Raw genomic sequence first — 20,625 nt, forward strand, 5'->3', positions numbered from 1 at the left:
TAACGTACCCCGGGGGTGAGGAGTTCCATGCTCATAGCTTAGTTTTGTGTTAAACGGGTAATCGAGGGACGAAGCCGGGACAGATCGACGTAGCGGACAAAGGACCTTTCAACATGTCTAAGAAAAACCATAAATATTCTAAACACTGCTTAGTCTAAGCAAACGTATCCCAATACAAAGTGACACGTTTTCTGGTCCTCGAGCCGTCAACGATCCCGTCCGTATGGCGTCTCCATTGTAAAAGTCACAAACTGCCCTGTGTCGCACTAACAATTTCTGCAGGGGCGCATCGCAAACTCAGGGCGGGTCTGCAGGGTTCATGCAGCGGATGAACAGCGGGAAAAGACCACCTGTGCCTACGGGTAAGTACCTAGTGAGTTAAGCCCCAGCGGAGGTTCTGGACTCCAATCGATGGATGCGGGACACAGGCCGGCCGTGACAACCTCATTTTTGAAATCTCCAAATCTGATATCCCCGTCGACGTCACTCACTCACTCACTCACCCCAACATCACGACATTACAAAACACACCCCTCACAACTTCACACCTACCGAGTAATTCAACATGAGCTCAACCCCTCTCAAGATCGACCCCGCTCGGGCCTCCGCGCTCGTTTCCCAGCTCCAAAGCGTGCAAGACCGCATCCTCGCCGTCGCCAAAGGTCGCCCTGTCCGGCTCGTGGCCGTGTCCAAGCTCAAGCCCGCCAACGACATTTTGGCGCTTCACCAGGCTCCCCAAGTCCAGCATGCCCATTTCGGCGAAAACTATGCGCAGGAGCTGCAGCAGAAGGCGGAACTCTTGCCGCGGAGTATCCAGTGGCATTTCATTGGTGGCCTTCAGACCAGTATGTCTTTTTTTTTCTTTTTTCTTTTTTTTTTTTTTCCCACGCGTTTCAGTTAGGCCTTCACCTGCAGAGTATTATGAGGAAGGTGACTACAAATTAACGGAACGAACAGCCCACTGCAAGTCTCTAGCCCGCATCCCCAACCTTTGGGCCGTGTCCTCCTTGGACTCCCTCAAAAAGGCCCAGACCCTCAACCGCGTCCGCGGCGAAGTCATCTCCTCAGACCCCTCTATTCCCAAGTTGAACGTCCACGTGCAAGTCAACACCTCGGGCGAGGAGTCCAAATCCGGATGCTCTCCAGGTCAAGAAACCATCGATCTGTGCAAGGCCATCGTCACGGAGTGTCCTCACTTGAATCTGCTGGGACTGATGACGATTGGTGCCATTGCGAGGAGCAAGGCGACGACTCCCGAAAACGAAAATGAGGATTTCATGGTGCTGAGGGGGCAGAGGGACCTGGTGGAAAAGGAGTTGGGGCTGGACAAGGGAAGTCTGGAGTTGAGTATGGGCATGAGTGAGGATTTCGAGGGGGCGATTGCCATGGGGAGTGGGGAGGTGAGAGTGGGCAGCACGATTTTTGGAGAGAGGGGGAGTAGGCAAGATGCGAAGCTTGTTGTCTAGAGAGGGGATGATGAGATGGGGATTGTGTATTGCATTTAATGGTTCACGGAAAAACAAAGCATGGTTTGGTTTGGCGTTGAAGAGTGGTGGTGTTCAAGTTCGTTATGTGTGGTCTTTGGGGTTTGTGACTTGGGTTGCCACTTGAATGTCGACGGGAGGCTTTGTCAAACTCTCGTGGGAAGTTGTGTGCACTTTCCGTGTTGCAGCCGGCTAGATGCATCCCACCGCAGTTTTTCAATACTTGGGCATTTCACATGATAGTTGGAAACAGCCATCAAGTGCGTTAAGTTTTCATCTTGGCGACATGAAAAATGGTAGCGCACTCGATCCCTCAAACGTCTCACAAACTGATGGAATCCCAAGGACTGGAAGACGGGAGATGCAATGGAAGTCCCAAAAAGCAAGAGCTTCCTCCAGTCTGCTGCTTCTGCAGGACCACTGCAAATCAGTGGAGCACAATGCTGGACTCGGAGTTTGTGCGCCTTGAAGCTTGGGCCACCTGAAGGGAGCTTGGACCTGTGGCAGTGACGACAGAGCTTGGATACCTACCTAACAATTCTTGCGGTGAGCGTCACCAACATTTGATACGTACCTCTACCGCATTCACGTCTCAACTGTCGCATCTGTTTTCTTCACCTTTTCAAGCCAAGACTTCACCACTCATGATCGATGAGGGAAAGACATGGAGGATGACGCGCAGCTCTTCCCCCCTTGTTCCTTTTTCACTTAGCCTTATCGATAAGCAACTAGAGCCTGTGATCCGACGGTGACCTCCTGGGCTACTGTAGGGGGGGGGAATGACTAGGTAGAACTGCGCTCTGAGGTCACACATGGAGGCCAACCCTGGTTCGCGACTAACCGCGCGTTGCTAGGGTGCCTTTTGTGCAGAGCAACGACAGAGGGAAAGAGCACAAACAATCAACAGACATTTGAGACGATGATTGGCTCATTGGTCTCTCCAAATGGGGTCAGAGAGCTCAAATGGACAGATTGATTGGTTGGGCGGAAGGGAGCCAGTGATGTGATTGATGGTTTCCCGTGTGAACCATGGAAGGTGGGCTGCCGTCCACCACGGCTCGACATTTAGTGGACTGGCTGCCCTGAAAGACCCCTGCTTGGCCCTTGACCAACCCACACCCACCCACCCACCCCAGCCTCCCCTCTGGGCCTGGGCGGGCGGCCCCTCGCCGAGAAAGAAACGTGGGTTGGAAATTCTTGGGGACAGGTTTGGCAGGAACAGGCAAGGTTGGGTTCTCGTCAGGGTTTGTCGCAAGAAAAGAACAAGGGCAAGAACGAGTGCAATATCGAGGTAGGTGGTCATCAGGTCGCGAGTCGGATTTCTTTGATTTTAGTTGAGGAAGGAACCGACTGAATTTCAGGTTGCTCGTCCCCCTCCTTCCTGGCACTCGTCAGTCCAAGTTTTCACTTCTGCCACACAGCGAGTTGTTGCCTGGCCAAGTCAAAGCAGCGAGAAAGGAGGTCAGCCAGCCAGCTGTTCGCTCTTCGCACCAAAGCAAACACCATCAACATCAGACCAACGAAGCTTCCTTGGAACGGACGGCATCATCCATTCACTCAGCTCGCTGTCACTTTCAGCGACTGGAGTTCACTCTGTCTGACTTAGCATTGACCATTATACCCTGCTTTGCGCCATCTGCTGCAGTACACTGGACTTGGACAACCAGAAACAAGGAAGGCTTAGAGCTGCTGTGCTAAGTCCTTTTCTTTTTTTCTTATTTTTTTTTTTTTCTTTGGCGATTTTGCTGCTTTGCGACTCTTCGAAAGGATATACCCCTCCAGCCATACAACAGGAGACAGTCAGTCACGTCAACCGACATAGTCCTTGTGTGGTTTGTTTTTTCATTTGGTCGATTTTCCTTATCTCCGTTTTCCATATTGCAGCTTGGATTCTGGATTCACTACTTCTACTACTACGACGACACCTGAGGAGTCCATCGGATATTTGCACTGCCTATCTGCCTGAGGGAACAATCGAACAACAGCTGCTGTGTTGCCTTCAACAACTCTGGAACCCAACCGAAAAGAGGAAACGGAACAGAGACGGGAGACCAGACAACAACGAACAGACGGCAACTGAAAGAAGAAGAGCACGGATCGATATCCCAGGTTGATCAAGGTTCCCGTACCGCCCATCAACGCCTCCTGGTTCTGTTCCAACTTGTCTCAGCCCTGGAAATTGTTTGCCATACCATATCACGCATCATAATACATACTTGTACCCGTCATACCGTATTTACAGTACCGGTCCGATATCCAAACAGCAAGGTCACCCTTCATCTTGGGTCTCGGCTTCAGCAAACAGGGGTCGGTAATCAGGTACCGATTCGGATTACCAACCTCTTACTGTTCAGTACCAGAAACATTACTTCCCATCTCGGCCTCGTCCTATCAAGCCATCCTCCACTATTGCGACACCACACACCCGACCCAGGATCCTACCGCGTTTCCGTCCTTGTTGTTGGCGTAACCAACCGCACAGACCGGACCCTACTACTATCTACACTAGTTCTCCGGCAGAAAGACCCTGGTCCTTGGTCGACCACCCCGGTTCATCCCCAGCTTAGGCCAGGAACAGATTGACTCTCAAACACCTCTGGGTGGTAGTTCTGTTCGCGCCCACCACGCCAGCCAGGCCGCGCCCGCCCTACCGCCCTGGGCTCCCTTCCCTCTCTCACTCCCTCCCTCGTTTTCCCGACACACACCTCCCACACAGCTGAAGCCATGCCGCCCGCTGGCTCAGAGAGGGACCACCATGGGCACCATCAGCTCCCCCGAGATTTAAGACACTCGCATTCCGCCTCGTTTGATAATCATGGCCGTGCCATGATCCCAATGTAGGATGCTTCCCCTCTTTTCCCCAAAACACCAACAGCAGACCATCATGGTGTCATGTCCCTCTTGTTCAAGGAACTAATGAAAAATAGGTGGGATAGCTCAGACCCCGAGAGGGCACCACCGCCGCTTCCACTCAACCCTCAGTCTCCCGGTGTCTCTAGAGCTGGCACCTCGAGTGCGATCCAGTCTGCCCATGCTGCCTTGCAGGAAAAGGCCCGTGAGAGTGCTAACCTGGTACCACACATCCCCAAGCGCGCCGCGGGTGACCCTTCTCCAGAGAGGACAGAGAGGCCCCCTTTGCGCAACACAGCTACGGCTGCGTCACATCGCCGTTTGAATTCCCTTCAGAACAGCACTGTCAAGGATATTAGTTTGATGCTTGAGAGTGGTTACGTCTCCAATACATCAGCCTCACGATCACCAGAGAAGCACGACTTCAAGCACGACTTAAAGCACGACTTCAAATTCGATAGCAAACTCGACACCAAGTTTGACAAGTACGAAAAGCAAGAAAACAACAAACACGATAAGTACGAGAGCAAGTACGAGAGCATATACGAGAGGCCATCCACCCCTACGAGGAGTCGTGAGAACCACGTCGAATTCAAGGACGAAAAGGAAGACACCCTAAAACCCGCCCCCACCATGGGTTCACCACGAACGGGTCCTAGTTTGACCCCCGGCAGCATCCTCCGCCAAGCCAACAGCACCAGCAACATGCGGCGACCACATCAGAGCATCCTCGGCGAGAACACTCCTCCTCAGTCGGCCACCATGCTCGCCCTTCAGAACATGAGTAGTGCCAGCAACCTCGGAACGTCGTCGTCGGTCAGGGACTCGGATCCCCTCGCTAACATCACTAACGGCTCCAGCGGAGTGACCAAGACGACTGTAACACCCCTAGGCCTCGAGGCTCTGTCGAGCCAGCTCATCACCCTTACCAACATTGCTTCGGCTCTTCAACGAGAAATGTCGGCGCTTAGCAGGCGCAGCAGAGATAATGCTACAGACTTGCTCAGCTTGAAAGAGGCCACCAATCAGCGCGATGAGGACATTCGCAGGAGCTTGCGAGAGTTGATCACCGAGGCCAAGTCGAGGGCTGCGCAGAGGGAAGCGTACGGTGGGGGTCCACCATCGCCTACGTCGCTAAAGTCGCGACCGTTTTCCCTACCGCGGATACCTTCGCCACATAGCTTTGGAGCGTCGCTTGATCGAGAGTCGCTATTAAGCACACCATCACTGGTGGCCGATACATCGTCGATTGCTCTTCTAGAAAAGATCCTTCGCGACATGGGAACGAAAGAGGGCCAAGAATCGCTTCTCTCGAGACTTAATGAACTCGCCCGTCAGCTCTCCGGCTTTTCCATGTCTGAAAAGCTAGAGGAGATCATCCGTTTGGTCAAAGCCAATCAGCAACATGCTCTCGTACCAGCTACTGGCGGAGGAGGGAGAGGTGGTGGTGGCGGCGGTCGCAATAAGGCCTGGAGCTTCAGCGAAGACGAAGACGGCCGAAACTCTCGCGTAGGCCGATTCCTCGAAGAATCTGGAAATTCACCAACTCAAACCCTCAGCTCCCGTGCCACCGATTCCATGAATGATGAAATCCTCTCCGCCCTGCGCGTAGTCAAGGACCACCTGGCCCAAGGCGGTAGCCTTACCAGTGACGTCAAGTCTCTCGTCAAGGAACTGCGCGGCGAGGTCCTCGACATGGGCCAAGAAATCGGTCGCCGACTTAACGAAGTCTCCTCCAAGTCCCCTCAAACCCTCCCCGTAGACAATTCTACAAAGGAAGCCATGAACAAGATTGTCTCGGACGGCCTGGAGGAAATGCGCCAGAACATGGTCAGCATCGTGCACGAACACCGCAAGAAGGCGCAGGAGACAGTTGCGGCAGCGCCTCGAATCGACTCCATGATCGATTACAGGGAGATCTACAATAGCATGCGTGCTGCACTCAAGGATTCGCAAGCCAACAAGCCGCGCGTGCAGGAGCTTCGTAGGGAGGACGTTGTACAAGCAGTGCAAGATGCTTTCGAAAAGTACAAACCCGAAATTGAGATCCAGCAGATCGGGTTGGAAAGGCACGAGGTGCTGGATTGTTTGAAGGAGGGGCTAGGGATGTATCTGCCAAAGGAGACAGCTTCCAAGCAAGACGTGTTCGCTGCTATCAACGAAGGGTTCAGCAAGTTTGAGGCGGTCTCCCGGGACGATGTCCTCGAATCTGTCAGGGAATGTCTGGATGAGTTTGACTTCCCGGTCACTCCCCAACTTTCGAAAGACGACATTCTGAGTGCGGTCAAGGATGGTTTGAGCGACCTCCCCAAGCCCCTGAAGCGTCAAGAGGTGGTGAACGCAATGGACGAGAGCCTCAACAAGTTCGACTTCACTGTTGACATGGCCGAAGCCGTGCAAGATGGTGTAAGGTCTCTGGATCTGCCAAAGGACATGCAAACCGCCGTCACCAAAGCGCTGGAGACATTCGACTTTTCCTCTGCCGGCCCATCAAGCGAAGACATGATCGATGCTGTCCAGGAAGCTATCGAAACCATGGATCTTCCCTGCGATGTCACACGCGCCGTCGTCAAAGCATTGCAAACCCCCGAGTTCGCACAGCATATCGCTTCTTACCTCCCCCGCCCTGATCTGTCGCGTGTCGACCTTGCTGATGCCGTCCGCGAAGGATTTGATGCGCTTGATATTTCAGGAGATGTCGCCCGCGCTGTCAAAGAGAGTCTGAAAGAACTAGACCTCTCCGATCTCTCCGGCTCACATTCCAAAGCTCTCGTCCGCCACGGCACCACGCCTCCTTCCATCCTGAAGCCCGAAACTGAAGAAATCATTGAGCGACTGTACGAAATCCGTGACTCGCTAAGAGATGAGTTCCGCGCCTTCTCAGAAAACAGCAAACCCACCTCCCGTGGTGGTGACGCTGAGCGGACTACGCCTGGTATTACCATGGACGATTTCGAGAAACTGAGGCATGACATCGAAGCGTACGTCGACCGCGCCCGCACCGACGGCAACTCCGACGATTTGATCCCGCACATGACTGAAACATTGGAGAGATTTAGGGAGGAAGTGGCGGAGTTGGTCAAGAAGGCTTCTCAGAGCACCAATGATCTGCTAAGGGAGGAACTTGAATCACTCCGCGACGTCGTCAACGGCACCTTGGTCCCCGTAACGACACTCGCGCAGCCCGGCAGCAATGCCGAGATTCTCGAGGCCATTGGTGCTATTCGTAAGGAGATGAATACCACCTCTCAGCACACCGGTGAGGCGGCGGAGACGAAAATCCTCCAAGCTCTGCAAGAGGGACTCGGCGATTTGAAAAAGAGTATTGACAAGCTCTCTAACAAAGCCGGTGACCTCTCGGCTAATGACGAGATTCTGGATGCGCTCAAGGAGGGCCTGAAGGGCGTCAGAGCTGATCTCGAAGAGCTTAGAGCAGGAGGCGGGTTTGATGACGAATTCGCGCTGACGCCCTTTAGCAAGGATGGTGATCAACCTTCAAAGCAGCTTGGCCATGGAAGCGTCGAGGAGATTAGAAGTCTCCATGCTATGGTTGATAAGCTTGGGAAGAAGGTCGAGGCTATGGAAAGTGGTGCTGGCTCGTCAAAGGCTGCGGCGGGTGCCAGAACTGCTACATCCAAGTCTGAGCTAGGCGACGTCGAGGCCTTACTAAGGAAGCTGATCGATTCCGTCGCCTCTCTTGCTGCCCGCGAACAAAAGCAGCAGAAGATCAACCTGTCACCCCTCGAAGAAACAATTCGCTCTCTCCAGACTTCCGTTGACACCGCGATTGGGGGTCTGAGAAAGTCCATTGATGAGTGGACCAAGGCAAGATCGTCATCAGCCGCGCCTAAGCAGCCCGAGCCTGAGCTGCTTCCCACCAGCGACCCTACCGATCCGGCTACGAAAGAAGATGTCCAGGCAATTGAGACCATTCTGAGGAATACCAAGGACAGCTTGGATGATTTTGTGAGCGCCCAGGGACTACAGAAGGAGCTAGTCAGGAAAGAGCATGTGGATGCACTTCAAGTCTTGTTGGTAGAGACGAAGTCGAACTTGGGAGATTTGTCGAAGCAAGTGGAATGTGTGTCCAGGAAGGAGGATGTTTCCGCTCTCGAGTCGCTCATCGCCAAGATGACGATTGCCTTCGACGAAATGAGGACCCGTGACGAGAAAGAAGACTCCGACAAGCTCACCAAAGCTGATCTCGAGGCTGTTGAGACTGTTTGTCTCGAAGTCAAGTCCCTCGTTTCATCGAGACCCGCCACCACTGATGCCACCACCGACTCTCCGACAGCCACAGCCAGCCGCCCCGACATGGACAGCAACTTCAAGACCTTGACTGAGAAGCTCGAAGCTCAAGCCGAGGCTACTACCAAGGCAAACGGCGACATCACCGACCGCGTGTCCGAAGTCAAATTCCTCCTCGAAGAGTTTCATGAAGTCATCAAAGCTAAACTCACTGATGGAGCCAAGGGGGTGGATTCTATCCACAAAGTTCTGGCTCCGATGAGCGAAATTGTCAAGAAGAACGCGACGCTGCAGGATGAGCTCATGGAATTGTGGGGTGGCATGAAGGAGGGTTTCGAGGAAGGTCGCACGACTATCAACAAGGCGAAGACTGACATTGAGACTAAGATCGAGGAGCTTCAGAAGGCGCAGGTCGGCGAGATCAAAGAGACCGTTGCGACAAAGGGTCAAATGGAGGAGCTCAAGACTGCGCTGGAGCCTCTTAGCGGTACGGTCACGGAGGCTGTGGAAAAGATGGAAGTCAGCTCAAAGACTGTTTTCGAAAGGGTGGATGAGCTGGTGTGCAAGGCCGATGAGAATCATCTCGATATCAAGACTGAGCATGCCCTTACTCGAGAGCAGGTGCAGGAGATGACTGGCAAGTTGGACGGCTTGCAGAGCCTTGTTGCCGAACATCAGCCTAAAGTCGCCGAGAACCTCCAGGAGGTTCTTGCCCTTGTTGGTCAGCATTTTGAGCATTCCAAGACGACAACGGAGGGCCTGCAGACCAAGGTCATCAACGCCATGCCCACTGTCAACGAGAAGCTTGAAAAGCTCGTTGGTCATACCGGCGAAGCGGAGAAGGCTTTCGCTCATCTCGAAGATGTCCACAAACAAGTCAAGAATACCTCCGCCGAGCTCGCTGAGTTTATCGCTACCCAGACTCAGCGCGCTGTCGAAGAGGATGAGAACAAAAAGAAGATACTGCAAGAGACTACGATTGCTCTTGAGCGTCAGCTGGCTGAAAAGGAAGCAATCGAGGTTCGTTTGGCTGAGCTCAAAGAGGAGGAAGCCCGCGTTAAGGAGAGCATCAATGTTACTTTGCGTGAGGAGCAGGATCAGCTCAAGTCCCAGTTCTTAGAAAACCTCCAACAGGAACAGGCACGTCTGAAGCAGATGAATGAGTCTCTGAAGCAGGAACAGGAAGAGCTCAAGTCTACGTTCTTGGCCAACTTGGCTGAGGAGGAGCATCGCCTCAAGACGCTGAATGAATCCCTAAGAAAGGAGCACGAGGAGGCCAAGGCGGTGTTCATGGCCGGTCTCAAGGCGGAGGAGACAAGGCTGAAAGAACTCAATGCTTCTCTCAAGGAAGAGCACGAAACCTTGAAAAAGACGTTCACAACTAATCTTGAAGAGGAACGTGACCGCCTGATGGAAATAAACGTGTCCCTCAAAGAAGAACAAGACACCATGAAGAAGACCTTCGCTGCTAACCTCCGCGATGAGCGCGACCGTTTGATCGAGCTCAATTCCGCCCTCAAAGCCGAGCACGAGTCGCTCAAGCGGAGCTTCCTTGCTGTTTTGAAAGACGAAGAAGCCCGTCTGAAGGAGTCGAACGATGCTTTGCGAGAAGAGCAGCAAGCTCTCAAGGATAAGTTCCTCAAGAATTTGCGCGAGGAGGAGTCTTTGCTCAAGGAAGTCAATGAAGGTCTCAGGCAAGAGCAGAAAGAACTTAGGAGCTCTTTCCTTGCCGCTTTCAAGGAGGAAGAGAGGCGTCTCAAGGAGATCAACGCCAGCCTGCGGGAAGAGCAAGAAGAAATGAAGGCAATCTTCCGTGAAGAGCAGGAGAAGCTGAAGGTGGATCTGCTCGCTAACCTGATGGAGGAGGAGTGTCGCCTTAAGGAACGCAACGAGGCACTGCGCAAGGAGCATGACAAACTTAAGGAGCAGTTCTTGGCTGATTTGAGGGCTGAGCAGCAGGGTATTAAACACAACCTTGTTGAGCTCCGCGGGGAGCAAGAGGAGCTGGTGCGCAAGAAATCCAGACTTACGGCGGACTTGTCCTCCCTCGACACTGCCCTCCGCCTCCGAAGAGAAGAGCTCCACGAGATGGAAACCCGCGCCGAAACGCTCGAGCGCCGTATCCTCGAGGGAGTCATGGACCATTCACGCTTACTTCTCATGGCCAAAGGCAAGCGCTTCACCACGGGCGTCGGTCGGGAGTCAATGAACCGCAAGCGCGTCCCCTCGCAGATGTCCACCCGCGCTCCCAGCGTCGTTTCACGCATGGAGTCAAGACAGCCCACGTCGGCACTCAACATGGCTGCTATCAACGCCAAGACCAGAACCCCTAAGATGGGCACGGGTGCGGGATCGTCGGCGTCTAACAGACGGATTCTGTCACTCAGTCAAATGGTCAGCGGAGCTCTACCGGGCGGCAGCATCAAGCGCAGCAATAGCGTTAGGAACGGGGCTGGCGGTGGTGGTGTCGCGGCGGTCAAGGCGGCGGTAGCTGCTCATCATGGTGATGACGGTTCTTCCGGTACTTCGAGACCTAAGGCTAGAGAGAGAAAGGGGAGCTGGGCGACGACGAGTTCGAAGTCCACGGCGAAGGGATATGGTGGTCTATCGAAAGAGGATAGAGACGTCTCCCTGAAGGACACGGATGATGAGGACGAGGAGGGGTATGACACCGCTACTCCACCAGTTGATGTGCGCTCCGGGTCAGATGAGGACATGGTTCACGTCGACGACGACGCGCGCACCGAGTCCTCTTCCCGTTACGGCGGCGACGAAGACCACAACGAAACCGAAACTGAAACTGAGGCGGACGAAACAGCCACTCTACGTCGCTCCTCCCAGGGCACGACGGTCATCACTTCCTCTTCCCGCTCCGGCCCTCGTTCGGCTCGATCCGGTCGCTCAAATGGCAGTCGAGATGACGACAGAGAAAGCCAGTATAGCCAGGACCACGACCAAGATGACGAAGACGACAACTACTCGGACTACGAAACAGGCGACGATAGTGAAGACGACTGGACCGAGAGGGGTAGTGCCATTTCGGGCATGACTGGTACCACGGGCACGAGCAGGACGGGGCGCAGTAGTGTTAGCGCGCCGTCGATTGCGCCGAGTGCGTCGGTCATGAGTGTGGCGAGTTCAAAGATGTCCAAGGCTAGTAAGATGAGCAAGGACTCGGCTATTTCGGGGATTCCTAGGGCGAGTCCGAAGAAGGGGAAAAAGGTTGGAAAGTGAGGTGGGAAGGATGAGGTGGGAAGGATGACGGGTGAACGGTGAGGTGGGAAGGATGAGGTGGGAAGGATGACGGGTGAACGATGAAGATGGATGGATGGTTTGGTCATGATACCTGCTTGGCTTTCGTTTTTCTTGTTTTATTATTCTGTTCGGATAACATGTTTGAACGGTTACGTCTATGGGTGTGGGCTTTTTCCGGTTCGGTTGGTATTGATTGCTATGATGGCTTGATGCTTGGTTGCTTGTAGTTTATGCGATTACCCCTTTAGAACGGCAGAGCAATGGATGATAGATGATAGCACCCACGATGGCAATGGGGTTCTTTATGGGAATTCACCAGGCTACGTGTCAAATTACTTGTTGCTTTTACTTTACTGATCTTGGCTGGTGACCGGGTGATTTTTTTGCTCGCCTGGCAAAGATGAACTATGCTCACCTGCTCGTGTCCCGTGCCGAGTGTGCTGCAGTGTCCTTGAACGATTTCGTAGAGGTAGATCTGGCCCATTCATCACCGCACTCTCATCAACCGTAACCTCTAAACCAAATAAATCGACATCTCCAGTCACGTAAGAGGTATGTATATTGCCTGCATGCGTGTAGGTATGCAGTACAATCCCGGGCGCGGCATCAGTATTAGTATTGGGGTGCAGTACCGAAGCAGTACCGAAGCAGCCGAGTGGTATGTAGTGAAGTCCGAAAATTACACGCGAGCATTGAACAGTTGGTCATTTGAATTCGATTTGACTACGGCTTGCTCTGGTCAGGTAGAGGTAGGCACATGCAAGGCCGGTACAAAACTGGGATATGCCGTGTACTACCTGGTAACTTGGAAGTCTGTCGGCTGCAGTATCTGAAGTATTTGTTCCTCTAGGCACGCTGCTCATGCACACATGCCTACACAAGGTAGTGTACAGGTATCCAGAAAGTTTTTCTATAGTATATGTCTGCATACCTAGGTACATATGCATGTGTACTGAGCCCTATGGCCCCCGACCGACTGGAGGCCCGAGCATTAGGTAGCTCCGTTCGTCCATCAGGGTGCAGTACCCCCTGAAGGTAGGCGTGCATTAAGATGACTGGACCGTGCAGCGACCCGTGTGCACCAGATCTGGACGCCAGAACCAGCACGACCGACACGACTCGGACACTCGACGTTTTGGTCCCCTTTGCACTGGTTTGTGAGAAAAACAAAAAGATCAGGGGATGAACCGGGGAAAGAGGTCTTGAAACCTCCTTTTTTTTGATTTTTTTTTTTTTTTTTTTTTTTTTTTTGTTGGAATGCAAAACCTACCTTCTATGAGCTGCTTAGTAACACCAGTTCCAATCAGTCAAGTGCATGGATCAGGGGGGGGGGGGGGCAAACCAAAAAGAAAAGGACAACATGCGGGAACAAAACCAACTGTTAGCGAAGAGAGGATGCTCATGTCTTCATCATTCATGTTTCTACTTTCTACCAGCCAGGTGGCTGCATACCTCTAGTTAGTCCCTCGGTGTTCGGCGGTAAACATACAAGTAGAGCTCGGCTCGGCTCCAGTCTTTCTTGCACCCTTTGTTTCCCCTCCTCCTGACACGTTTGTCTGATCAGTCGTCAAGCAGAGATTTCAAGATGAAGTGCAGATTCTAGCCTTGCAGATGCGCATAAGGGAGGGCTTCGGAACACTCGGCTGTCCGCGAAGCAAGGCTGCGAACATGAGGTACTAGGGTATCTAGAGGTGACGTATTACCTTTTTGATACCTCTACTTGCGTTGTTTCTATACCTATGTGCTCGCATCCAGTGCAGCAAAGTCGGAAACGGCGAATTTCAATAGTTGTCCTTATGTCTCGTTGCCTTACGGCAGTAGCTCGGAAGACTCGTTGTCCGATGGCTGATGCTTGACTAGGTACCTACCTCTAGGTAGGTAGAGGTATGCTCGAGTTTTCATCAGCCATCGCTCCTTCCGATGAGCGCCGAACTGTTTGGAAGCTACCGTCCGACCTTGCCTCCGACTGTTCTTGAGCCTCTCTGGTGCATGAAGTCCATGCCTACCTCTACATGTATAGACACGTATGAATAGAAGCATTGCAGAGATCATGGAAAGCTCTCTCCAACTTCCAAGGAATCGCTCAGTCAAGTACCATGCAATGCAAAGGCGAGAAAGAACAGTGATACCTGTCTTCAACTACTAGTAGGCAACGTGCAGCCAAGGTCTGATTACAGACGTGTTTTGTTTTTCCCTTTCTCTCTAAATTTCTTATAAAAGAACGGACTCCCCCTGCTCCCTTCCAAGATCCAAGGTACTCGTCAACTCATCGTCTCTCCTCTCACTCCATTAGTTCACTTTCAGAGTCAACTCTCCGCACCCATCTTCCAACTCCAACATTATCGAACTCAACATCGAAGTCTCTGCACCAAAATTCCAACTCCAACAACTCGACATTGCAAATTTAAAAAACCTTCTTCAAATCACATCCATCTCTCTTTCCACAATGTACTCTACACGTAACAACAAGCAGCAGGTGGTGGGCTTCTCGAACCCTCAAGCCCAACTCGCGCCTTTCTTTGGTCCTGGCATGGGCCCATCACCTCTGGTCGTTGGTTCTGCCCCTGTTTTGCCTGCGGCCATGTTCTCTGAGCCGGTTCATCCGGTTTCCCCGATTCTCCCCCTCGGTCCCCCCCGCCAGCATGAAGGTTACGAGAAAAGGACGAAGGGATTAAAGAGGCCGGATCAGCCTCATCGGCCCATTCCTCCCCCTTGTGAGGAGCCGGCAGAGGTGACCGTCAAGTTGGCCACCTGCAAAAATACAGCCAACTATGCCGGACGCGTGGTTGGGAGTATCAACCCTCTTTGGACGGTTGCTGAGCTCAAGCAACATTTCGAGCTCCAGGCCAACCTCGGTGGGATCCCCGCCAACAAGCAGGCCCTCCGGATGGAGCGTCCTGCGGTTCCAGGGTTCGATTCTGCAGAGTCTCTGGACGATGTCGTTGTCCTCAAGTACATTGGGGTTGACCGGGGTGCTCCGGTCTGTGTCATTTGGCTAGAGCGTCGCATGGAAAGTGGTGGTATTCCGGCCATGACTGTGGCTCCAGCCGGGGCTCCGACTGGCCTGCAGCAGTTGTTCCCGTTTTCGACCTCCGACGGGAATCAAGTCCAACACCATGTGCAGCTTCAACTCCAACAACTCCAGCACCAACAACAACAACAACTCCGGCATCAACTACAGCTCCGACAACAAGTCCAATACCAACAGCGGGTACGGCAGCGTGTTCTCCAAGAGGAGAAAAACACCGTTACCGGCTTCCAAGGCCCTATCGTGAGGCCAAGCCAGCTACGGAGCGGTGGTGCTGTGGCTGGAGTTGTTGGTCCGACTCCCCAGGAAGCACCCAGACAGGCTGGGTCCAATGAACCTGCAGGTTTAAGACAACGAGAACCTCCGCAAGCGTGGCGCCAGTCAAACCACCATCAACAACGGCATCACCCTTTTCAGAGGCCGAAAGACCAACACCGGGTCAGCAAACCGCAGGGGCAACGTTCCAAGCCACAGCAGCAGCAGCGAGCTCTCCCAGCGGAGAATTCTGTGGTGACGCTGGGGCTGCCAGGGGGTGGTGAAGTTCATGCTCCGTCTCGGGGAGCTCCTGCTGTGTTTGGTCTGGAGGCCAGATCGCTGGTGTGGCAGGATAGAGTCAGTGCCACCGAGCTGAAGCAATACCAGCAGCAACGTGAACCCCAGCAAACCCTGGGGCAGATGTGGGCGGATATTGATGACTCCCCTATTGTCGTCGACAATGGACATGAAATCGACGACGACAACGGTTTTCTCAACGTCCTGCGTCACATCCGTCCGGAATCCGACGTCTCTGCCATTATTAATGGCTCTCGGATTCTGACCCAGCGGCGGCAGCGACAACCGCAATGAACCAGCAACAGTTGTTGGCAGCTGCTGCTACTGTCAATCAGATCGATCCTGCCCACAATTACTACCCATCGAGGAGGGAAACTACCTACCTACCTGGTCGAGCAACCTCACTGGGAAACGCTACCTTGGTGATGATTTTGATGGCAGGTTGGGATAGCAATGAGCCACGAATACGAACAAATTATCATAGGAACAAGGTTTGATGACATGGACGAAGACACAATCTCTTTCTTTTTCTCATAGGTACACACATGCATGTACGAATAGCTAGGTACCTCTACCCACCACTACAGATTTCTACTTTCCATCAAGAGCAAGCATACCGGTTGCTAAAGAAAAAACAGCAGTCAGCAGAGGAAGACACTAGTTGGGGAGGAGCAGATCCGTACGGCACGCCAAATCTCTGAATGAACAAGGCCAAAATACGCTCCTGCTTGATGCGAAGTGAAAGGGAGCCAGTATACAACCCCCAGGGCCAGCCGCCTTTTTTCTCAACAAAGACTCTCTGTGGAGGGCATTTCACCACTCCAGAACCTTTGAGGTGGGCAAGGATCGCCTTGCGATATCCATCGGCCATGTTAAAAGCCGACATGAGCCTTTGAAGAGTGTCAACGTCGTCTGGGAGTCGCCACTCGAGGTACATCAGGCCAGCTACAGGAGGATGCTTGAGGGAAAAGATCTCCACCTCCCTGGCAAAGACGTGGTGACAAGAGTCGTATTCGATTCCTTGGAGGCTGTCTTCCGGGAGCGGATCAGCTGAAAGATTGATAAAAACTTCTACTTTCCATCACCATCTCATCCAGCCACTCCGTCGTCCACAACACATCAAACCCTTGTTCCCTCCTACAAACTACCTGCGGTCGTTCGGTGGGTTGTACTTCCATCTCCATCAATCTTCTGGGTCAACCGACAACATTTACTCAGCCACCAGCTTCGTATCCCAAGACCGTAACAGGGCAAGCTGCGCGTTGCCGTCTACGCCCAGTCTCTTTCATCATCCACAATGTCCAATCAAGGCCAAGCCACAAAGTTGCTCGGACCTCAGCCCGGACGTGCAGTACAGCAACACCACGAGGTGGTGGACGCTGAAACATACCTACCTACACAACATCCGCACAACACATAGCCCTCTGTCCATAACAGGTTTGGCAACCGGTGGCGGTAAAGTTCATTCATCTTTTGGGAGATGCGCATGCAGACCAGCAACGGAACTGTTAGTCACATCACCTCGACATTCCCATCGGGCCTTACATGTATCCCGTAGACGTTTTTCTGTCACCGGGGACATAGGTAGCGAAGGCTGAAGTAGTAGGAATGGGCACGGCAAGGGTGACATTTCAGCTCTAGATCTTCAGTCCATCCTCATCCAGTTGATCAGGCCTGATACTGACATTCAAATTTGCAATGATTTTTCACCTGTAGGTACGTTTCAGTTCAGTTGAGTACATGCAGGGTACTACCTAGAGGTAGGTGTCATCCAGTGTCTACACTGCCAGGGAGTCATCTTTTCATCTTCTTTCTTCAGCTTTTTTTACCTGGATACCTAGATAGCTCTAGGTCTCCGTCAGTGGATCCTTTTTTGTTTTCTTTTTTTTTTCTTTTTCTTTTTTGCACGAAACTCGCTATGGGTTCGTTACCTCTGCAGGCCGCTTCACCAACAAGCCCCTCTCTAGCACAGGGCAGATACAGGCACATTAGCACAGGATCAAGCAAGTAGAGAGGACAGGAATGACGTCTTGAGCCTGTCTGTTTCTTTTTTTTTTAATTTTCTTTTTTTTTCCTTCTTTTCTCTTCTTTTCTTCCGACCCTCCTGGTCATCAATATGACGGCCAACATCATCATTATCACTGAGAAAGAGCTTTCTGTACCTTACACTACCTGAAGGTCTGAGAGGACAAGGCAGGGTAACTTGCAGATTGACTCGGTAGGTACCTACAATAGTGCAGTGTCTGTTCTGTGGGACTGGTCACTACCTGGGTAGGTAGTTGGGTGTAAGGGGAGATAGAACCAAAAAGAAGAATAGATTTGTTTACTTGCCTACCGTTCGACATGAGATGTTGGAGAGATAATATGGGCACAACTTTTTCAGTCATGTCGTATTATTGGTGTTTATTTGATTCGGTTCAGTTGTGGTTTGGATAGGTACACATTGGTCGAAGGGTTCATTTTGCCTGGGAATTCGCGTCAGCAAGGGGAGGATCGAACCGGTGGGAGATTATCAGGATGGCTTCCGCTTTTGTTAAAGTTACCTCTGAACAGTTCAAAAGAAAGGCAAACGACCATTTTTACACCGAATACCCTGCCAAAATGGAATCTTATTTCACAGTGTCTGCCCTCGATGTTGTCTTGCCGTCTACGGGTGTAAGGGATTTGTCTCGGCAGCGAAACTGGTCCCAGCTGAATCCAGTGTCCGCAGCAAGCAACACCGGGCGAAATACGGATGTTGGGATGGAGTATGATGCTTTGATTCTCATTAAGTTCGTTATCTAATAATGATTAGGTACCTTACTTTACTTTACTCATGTTCCGCCCATGCCATCCATCCCTCCAGTCCATGCCAGTTCCGATTCCATCCCATCGCCTACCTAATATACAACCAAAACAAAGTTGAAAGGAAGAAAAAACTAGAGAAAAAACGCCCGCTGTGCCATTACCAAACCGTCTACATCTCCTCTCATTATTCACAACACCTTTCTCCCCCACCGCCCCTCTACTCGTAAGCCGCAAGCTCCCCCCTCCACAAATCAGACCAATTAGTTACCGCTGCGGCACCACGGGCGTAGGCGGCATATTCCTGATTTGCTTAATCAAAAACTCCCTCTCATCAATAAACTGCTCGTCATCCGTCCTATCCTCCAGAAAGTGACTCAAAAAGTGCAGTAACTTTTCTCGATTCATCAACAAAATCTTTTGCACCGGCACGCTCTTGTGGGGGTTGGCGACAAACACCTTGAAGACATGGAAGCCTTCGTACTGGACCATCTTGCGGTCGTCTCGGAGCAGGTTCATGCAGATCTTGAGGTGCTCGCCGCGGTCAACGTAGGCGGTCATGACGTTGTAGTTGGATCGGTCCAAGAGGATCTCGCCGAGGAGTTTGATGGATTGGCGCTTGGTGACGTACGAGGTGGACTGGATTAGAATGGAGTTGTATTTGGAGAAGAAAAGGTCAAAGTTAGTTTGGAGGTAGTGGGGGACTAGGTCTTTGTGTTTTGTGAGGAGTTCCTGCAACATTGCATTTTGCCTTGTTAGTGAATCATGCCGAAAGAGGGCCGAGGGGGGAGGGTCAAGGGGAGACGAAAAAAAAAAAAGAGAAACACATACCCGGAAGGTAGTAAAGGCATCAGCCGCCACTTCAAACGAGCCCCTATCTATCCAGTCAAAGAAGGACCAAAATATCCCGTTGCCCGTCTGCTTCCTGTTCCTATCAATGGCCCCGACTCCCCGCGCACTCGACCCTGGCTCGTCGCCGTCGTCGTGCAGAATCACGGCCGTGGCGGCCTCACTGCTCTTGATGAGCTCTTTCAGAACGGTACCCGCGTGTTGTGCGCTTTCCTTGTGGTCGTAGCCCTTGCACAGCTCAATCAGGACCTGGGGCCGTCTTTCCACCACGTAGGCGAGGGCAAGCGGTTCGGCGCGGGCGGGCGCGTTGGGTGGGCGGAAGCGGAAGACGTAGGAGAAGATGACTTGGGTGTCTTTTCGGGAGTCGAAGGGGAGGCGGTAGAGGTTGATGGCAAGGAGATACAGGAGGTCTTCTTCGATCATGCCGGTGACCAATTGGTATTGGTGTTCGAGGGACGCTTCTTGTTCTGGTGTAGACAAAGTGTTGGTCAGTCAACCACCGGTGGACACATATGGGTTTGGATAGGATATCGATATGGGTATAAGTATGACATACCATGGGTCCCTTGTAGTAACTGTTTCATTTGTGATAGTACTTTGGCCAGCTCCTCCACCTTTCCCTGGGGACCCTGATCGAGCTTGACGACATGTTCGCGGGCTTGTCGGGGCAGATCGCTGACGTTGGTTCTTGTCCTTGCTCTCCCAAAGAGGAATGACATTTTGGTCTTGGATGAGTAGAGGTAGGTACCGTGGAAGTCGGAATGGGCGTCGAGAGTAGTAGAGTGCCGTATGATGTGTGTGTTGTCCAAGGAAGGGAGGAAAGCGTCGGAGAGTCAACAACAGTGAGAGGAGTCCGGGCCGTCGGTCGTGACTTGGTTGGTGTCGCGACAACGAAGCGGATCGAAGAGCGACGGGACGGAGTGGTGGTCAACAAGGTGTTTGGATGGATGCATGTCCAGGGGTCTGGCCAGTGGAAATTGTTAAGCTCAGGCCCTGCACTTCCCATGCGGGTATATTTGTTAGCCCACGACCTTTGGTCAGCCTGACTGGGGTGTCTCTACACTTTCAATCCACGCCTCCTTATTTCTATCAAGTGTCTGATGGAATATGACTTGTAGGTACCTACATACTAAGACACTGATGGCGTATATTTAACTTTATACTTCCATCCATTCAGCCATATTAAAGAGTGAGTCCTTCTACTTTTGGAGACGGAATCAAAAGGGTGGTGCTTGGAGTATCAGAAGTATCCAGCTAACAGACACATTGGATTGAGAGAGTGCCTGGATGCAGGGACACAGCGGGAACGATGCGTTTATTGAGAGAAATGTAAAAGTGTTAGTGAGTACTCAAATTCACACCCCATTTGCAATAGCAAAAGATGTCTCTCGTATCTCAGCAACACCAACTGAACCCCGCAAACCGCCCGTCCCATCTGTTTCTTGCCCCTCTGTTTTACTATCGGATTGCCGCCCGCCCCCCCACCACCAATCCGCAGCGGCCGGTCGCATTGTTCTGGAATTCCACTTGGAAGAAGTCCGTCGACTTTCTCCAAACGAGTCACACTCCCGCGCG

The 20,625-nt window shown here is 52.3% G+C and overlaps 3 protein-coding genes across 3 annotated transcripts; 2 read left to right on the forward strand and 1 right to left on the reverse strand.

The window, feature by feature from the left end:
* Positions 1 to 565: 565 nt before the first annotated feature.
* B0T23DRAFT_396361 (uncharacterized protein) lies at positions 566 to 1,466 on the forward strand (the record flags this gene model as incomplete). Its single annotated transcript, XM_062838242.1, has 2 exons — positions 566 to 845; positions 898 to 1,466. The coding sequence occupies 2 exons, from the start codon at positions 566 to 568 to the stop codon at positions 1,464 to 1,466; spliced, it is 849 nt and encodes a 282-aa protein (XP_062691348.1).
* Positions 1,467 to 14,283: 12,817 nt separating this feature from the next.
* Positions 14,284 to 15,711, forward strand: B0T23DRAFT_318808 (uncharacterized protein; the record flags this gene model as incomplete). Its single annotated transcript, XM_062835091.1, has 2 exons — positions 14,284 to 14,433; positions 14,479 to 15,711. 2 exons carry the CDS (start codon positions 14,284 to 14,286, stop codon positions 15,709 to 15,711), a joined length of 1,383 nt encoding a protein of 460 aa, XP_062691349.1.
* Positions 15,712 to 18,413: 2,702 nt separating this feature from the next.
* B0T23DRAFT_359316 (uncharacterized protein) lies at positions 18,414 to 19,986 on the reverse strand. The gene is made up of 3 exons (XM_062836222.1): positions 19,607 to 19,986; positions 19,033 to 19,517; positions 18,414 to 18,933 (listed from the first exon to the last, which is right to left on the reverse strand). The coding sequence occupies exons 1-3, from the start codon at positions 19,767 to 19,769 to the stop codon at positions 18,469 to 18,471; spliced, it is 1,113 nt and encodes a 370-aa protein (XP_062691350.1). The 5' UTR covers positions 19,770 to 19,986; the 3' UTR covers positions 18,414 to 18,468.
* Between the last annotated feature and the right edge of the window lie 639 nt (positions 19,987 to 20,625).

This window comes from Neurospora hispaniola (assembly GCF_033458365.1).
Source record: "Neurospora hispaniola strain FGSC 10403 chromosome Unknown B0T23scaffold_5, whole genome shotgun sequence".
NCBI lineage: Eukaryota > Fungi > Ascomycota > Sordariomycetes > Sordariales > Sordariaceae > Neurospora > Neurospora hispaniola.

Coding starts and splice junctions, on each gene's coding strand:
- B0T23DRAFT_359316 (XM_062836222.1), bottom strand. CDS start 19,769: ATGTCATTCCTCTTTGGGAGAGCAAGGACAAGAACCAACGTCAGCGAT. Junction 19,518..19,606: donor GTTACTACAAGGGACCCATG/GTATGTCATACT, acceptor TGTCTACACCAG/AACAAGAAGCGTCCCTCGAA. Junction 18,934..19,032: donor ATGCCTTTACTACCTTCCGG/GTATGTGTTTCT, acceptor GCAATGTTGCAG/GAACTCCTCACAAAACACAA.